This window comes from Vicia villosa, unplaced genomic scaffold (assembly GCF_029867415.1).
Source record: "Vicia villosa cultivar HV-30 ecotype Madison, WI unplaced genomic scaffold, Vvil1.0 ctg.003157F_1_1, whole genome shotgun sequence".
In the NCBI taxonomy this organism is placed as follows: Eukaryota; Viridiplantae; Streptophyta; class Magnoliopsida; order Fabales; family Fabaceae; genus Vicia; species Vicia villosa.
This window is the reverse complement of record NW_026706127.1, coordinates 78,264-83,377: the sequence shown is the minus strand read 5'-3', so window position 1 is coordinate 83,377 and position 5,114 is coordinate 78,264. Positions and strand designations below refer to the sequence as shown.

The 5,114-nt window shown below is 34.2% G+C and overlaps 1 protein-coding gene across 1 annotated transcript; it reads left to right on the top strand.

Moving 5' to 3' along the window:
• The first annotated feature begins 1,774 nt into the window (after nt 1–1,774).
• Nucleotides 1,775–3,431, top strand: LOC131640465 (peroxidase P7-like). The gene is made up of 4 exons (XM_058910855.1): nt 1,775–2,070; nt 2,271–2,462; nt 2,592–2,757; nt 2,838–3,431. The coding sequence occupies exons 1-4, from the start codon at nt 1,846–1,848 to the stop codon at nt 3,227–3,229; spliced, it is 975 nt and encodes a 324-aa protein (XP_058766838.1). The 5' UTR covers nt 1,775–1,845; the 3' UTR covers nt 3,230–3,431.
• The last annotated feature ends 1,683 nt before the right edge of the window (nt 3,432–5,114 follow it).

The following is a 5,114-nucleotide window of genomic DNA, read 5'->3' as shown; positions in this document are numbered from 1 at the left end:
CTGGAAAATAATCCTCAATTCATGCCAGCAGAGGGGGAGTCGCTTAACGCGGATGTTGATCACTACATTTGGTGTGAGGTTATTAAAGATAAAGGGCCTAATGGTTGCTTTTTTGGGGCTGGAAATTTGGCGTCCAACTATAGATCTGGTGACCGTAATCTGTTCCAAAGAGTTCAGGATGGAGAGGGTGGATCGCGTCAACCAAATCTGACACAGGAACAAACTGAATTAATAAGGCAAATGGCGAGACGCGATAGTGAGGCCCAGTTGGAGATGATGCGGAAGAGGCAGGCTGATATGGAGGAGCAGCATGCGCGGCAGATAGAGGGTATTATGAAGAAACAAGCTGAGATGGAGGAGCAGATGAGACGGTTTATGCAAGGAGGTGGGAATTACAGTAATGTTCCTCCTCAAGATCAGCCGGAGGATGACGGAGTGGCTGATGATTTTAATCCGGATAATTATTTTCCGGATGATGGTGCTTCTTAAAAACATTTTGTATTTTATTTGTTTTTAATTTATTTTTATGTAACTTATTATACATTTTAATTCATTAAAATATTAGTTTTAAATTTTTAGTTTTAATTAATTGAATTTATTATATAATGTTTATTATATGAATTTATTTTATACAAATTTATTATATAAATTAGTTTTTATAGATTTTATTATATATATTTTATTATATAAATTTTATTTTATAGATTTTATTATATAAATTTTATTATATAAATTTTATTATATATATTTTATTATATATTTATTAATTATATAAAATATATAAAACAAAACAAATCTAGCGTGAATAAATTTTTTAAAAAAAAAAACATTTAATGTAGCGATGTGGTAAACACGTCGCTACATTGGTCAACAAACACATTTTCCCACACCTGCCACACCTGTTGTGTGTGCAGGGAGCTGTTTCCTATGTCATCCTGTTGCGACGTGGGAGTCACGTCGCTACTTTCTGACGTGGTCTCCACGTCGCTACAAGGTTGCCACGCGTGCTCCTGCGACATAGATGCTCACGTCGCTACTTTTTGGTTGCCACGTGATTTTTCACGTTACGACGTGTATTCCACATCGCTGCAGAGAAAATTTTTTGTAGTGTTTGTAGTTAATGAGTTTCTTTAATTTATTTATCAATTGTGCTTATCTTGTAAATGAATGGATAGTGAATAAAATAGATAAAATGAATTGTTTTATCTTATTAGAATGATAAATCAAGTAAAATGAATTACAAATATAATTTTAAGTGAATTATGTTACATTATACTATCTACATTTATACTATTCTGTTAAACTGAAGTCAACTACGCATGACTAAGAGTTGTTGTTCTTGTAATCATTGATCTACGTAGTCAAATTTTTCCTTTTTTGCAACTTGTAATACATGGACCCTCTTGAAGAAATAGTTTACTTTATCCATTTGTGAACACTTTGACAAAGCAAGAAAAGGAACATAGTAGTTAGGCTCGTTGAAAAATAGACACTACTTCAATCTTCACATTGGTATCTTTGAATCAATCCAATCATATCACACCTAGAAACCCTATTTTTCAAACCCATCATCATCATAAATTAAATATTACACTCTTTTGAAATTTTCCTCACACTTTTTTGTGAAAGATCGTCGCCAATTTAATTTCCACCATGCATAGATATATATGACTATTCTACGTGTTACACATGAGTTGACATAGACAACCCTTGCCACTACCAAGAACCACTATAAATATAGAACTAACTATAATTTGATAAACCACACCATCTTCTCTAAGACAAACATAAACACTAGAGCTAGCTAGCTAAGTGAAACTTCTTTGTTAGTAGAGGATTTAGCTAATGGCTTCTTTAAATTTTTCTAGATTAACCATGATCATGAGTATGACTCTCTTTGTTCTCATCATAGTAGGGAGTGCCAATGCACAACTTTCTACGAGCTTTTACTCAAGTTCTTGTCCCAAACTTTCTTCCACAGTGCAATCCACCATGCAATCTGCCATATCAAAAGAGGCTCGAATCGGCGCTTCCATTCTTCGGTTGTTCTTTCATGATTGCTTTGTCAATGTAAGCCTTCACATGTCTCACTAATATATATATATATATATATATATATATATATATATATATATATATATATATATATATATATATATATATATATATATATATATATATATATATATTATTCGTTAGTCAAACTCTTATCAATGCATTGAAACCTCGTGAATACGATGAATAAATTATATATATTATTTCAATTGCAGGGATGCGATGGGTCAATTCTACTCGATGACACATCAAACTTTACCGGAGAGAAAAATGCAAACCCTAATCGAAACTCTGCTCGTGGATTTGAAGTCATTGATAACATAAAGACAGCAGTAGAGAACGTATGTCCCGGAGTTGTATCTTGTGCTGATATTCTTGCCATTGCTGCTGCAGATTCTGTTGCAATTGTAAGTGTGATCATATATCAATGAATTAATTAACCAATAAAAATCAAGCGAGTGCATAAACATGCAAAGTTATATAAGTGAAAATTAATCAATATTATAATTATTGTGTTATTTTATTTTACATGATAGCTTGGAGGCCCAACCTGGAATGTAAAACTCGGAAGAAGAGACGCTAAGACGGCGAGTCAGTCTGCTGCTAATACAGCCATCCCTGCACCAACTTCCAACCTCAACACACTCACCTCAATGTTTAGTGCAGTTGGTCTTTCCTCCAAGGACTTAGTTACATTGTCAGGTATAATTATATTAATTCTCAAATGTGAAAGAATGTTAAATTTCCAAATATTTGATTTTGGATCTTAATTTATTTACTAGGTGCTCACACAATTGGACAAGCAAGGTGCACAACTTTTAGGGCACGAATCTACAATGAGACAAACATAGATACTTCATTCGCTAGCACAAGGCAATCAAACTGTCCAAGTACATCAGGGTCAGGGGATAACAATTTGGCTCCTCTTGATCTTCAGACCCCTACTTCTTTTGACAACAACTACTTCAAGAATCTTGTTCAGAACAAAGGTCTTCTCCATTCTGACCAACAACTTTTCAACGGTGGGTCTACCAACTCTATAGTGAGTGGATATAGTACTAATCCAAGCTCTTTTTCATCTGACTTTGCTGCTGCTATGATCAAGATGGGAGATATTAGTCCTCTTACGGGATCAAATGGAGAGATTAGGAAGAATTGTAGAAAAGCCAACTAAAATTTTTAAGTTTTAATTATTATCGAGAATCCTAGCTATGCATAATAAGTTATTGAATATGCATGCTTTCAATATCTTTGAGTTCTATGTGCTTCTAAGAGTGGTGTGTTATCAATTAATGATTATTATTTTTCTTTATTTACAAAATTGTAAGAAGGAAGTCAGTTTGATGATCAACTATTGCTTTTCGGTTTGCTACTAAGTTATGTTTAATTGTACGTGTTCCTTATTTAAAATATATTATATTATTGTGCTTAACTTATGTCGTCTGTGTGAAAATTTTGTTGGCGATTAATATGATGTAATTTTGTCAATACTTTTTAGAGCACAATTTTTCTACCCATCACAAAAAATTAGATAGTGTATCTTTAATCAATCAAAAAATCTCATTTAATTTTAACATGTTTAATTAATTATAAAATAAAATAATTATTTATTATTTTCAAGACATTTTACTCTAAAGATACTTAACTTTTTAAATTGGATAGATAAAAATTCATCTACTTTTTAAGTTTTAAAAGTAAGTAATAACGGCGAGTCCATGTATAATCCAAATCACCCAAATTTTATTCCATAAAAAATAGTATAAGTGATATTTTTTAATTAATTGATTTTATTTTATGGTAAAAAATTAACATATATTTTTTACTTATTACTTTTATCACACAAAAAAGTTCTATCAATTTAGATAATGATATGAAATTGAGAAGAACTATCCTTTCCTCCAATAAACCTGAAACTATTATTTTGTTAAACTGAAATATTATATGAATTTATTAAACGATTATTCTGGAAAATGCCTCCATTGAGAACCTCTGATCTATCAAGATTATTTTTTGTGTGTTTGAGCTAGCCTCAAGCCTTCGAGTGAATTTTTCCAAAAGAAGTTCATTGGTGTCAACTCTGACCCAGCTTTTCTTGACCTAGCTTGTGATTTCCTTCACTGTCAACAAGGGTCTCTCCCGTTTAAGTATCTTGGTCTCCTAGTGGGGGCTAATCCCCGTTTGTATTCTACGTGGGAACCTTTAGCTAGCCTCGTCACTAGGTGGCTTTACTCGTGGAGGCATGGGTATGAGTGGTTCTTCTTAACTCAGCTGTTAATGCAATCACTATATTCTTTTTGTCTTTTCTTAAGATGCCTGATAAGGTTTGGAAAAAGATTGGGAAAATCCAGAGGTTTTCGGGGGGTGGTGTTAAAGGGGGTCTAAGATCGTCTGAGTTAGGTGGTTTGATGTTTATAAGCCCGTGAAGTTTGGAGGGCTTGGTGTTTGGGAATTTCGGTTGGTCAACCTGGCTCTGTTAGAAAAATGGAGACGACAATTGCTCTCTCGAGATTCATGGGTCTGGATAGATATTTTGTCAGCTAGATAAGGAATTACTTCGACTTTGCCTGTGCTTGGAGGTAGAGTTGTTTGCCTTCGCCCTGTTACTCCCTAGTGGAGAGGGGTCTCCCTTCTTGGTGCCAAAGGGGGGATTCGTCAGGCTGGTTGGTTCTAAGATATTATGGTTAAGAAAGTTGGCTCAGGTCTTTTAACCAAGTTTTGGAAAGACCATTGGGATGGGGACATTCCCCTTAAGGCAAGGTTCATTCGACTTTTCTCTATCTTTGGCCAGAATGACTATTGTGTGGGAGAGGTTTGTAAGTGGGAGGGTTGACTTGGGTTTGGAATCTTAGGTAGAGAAGATATTGCATATTTTAGCACGAGCAGGTTTTGATCTGTGATCTCCTCTTAGTAGTTAAGGATTTTATCCCTTCCACACACGCCTATAAGTGGTGGTGAATCCATTTTAAAGATGATTCTTATTTTGTGGCTTCCGCATACTCTTCCCTTTTGTCTTGTGAGTTTCCTACCGATCATGAGGTATCGATGGCGGACTCAACTTT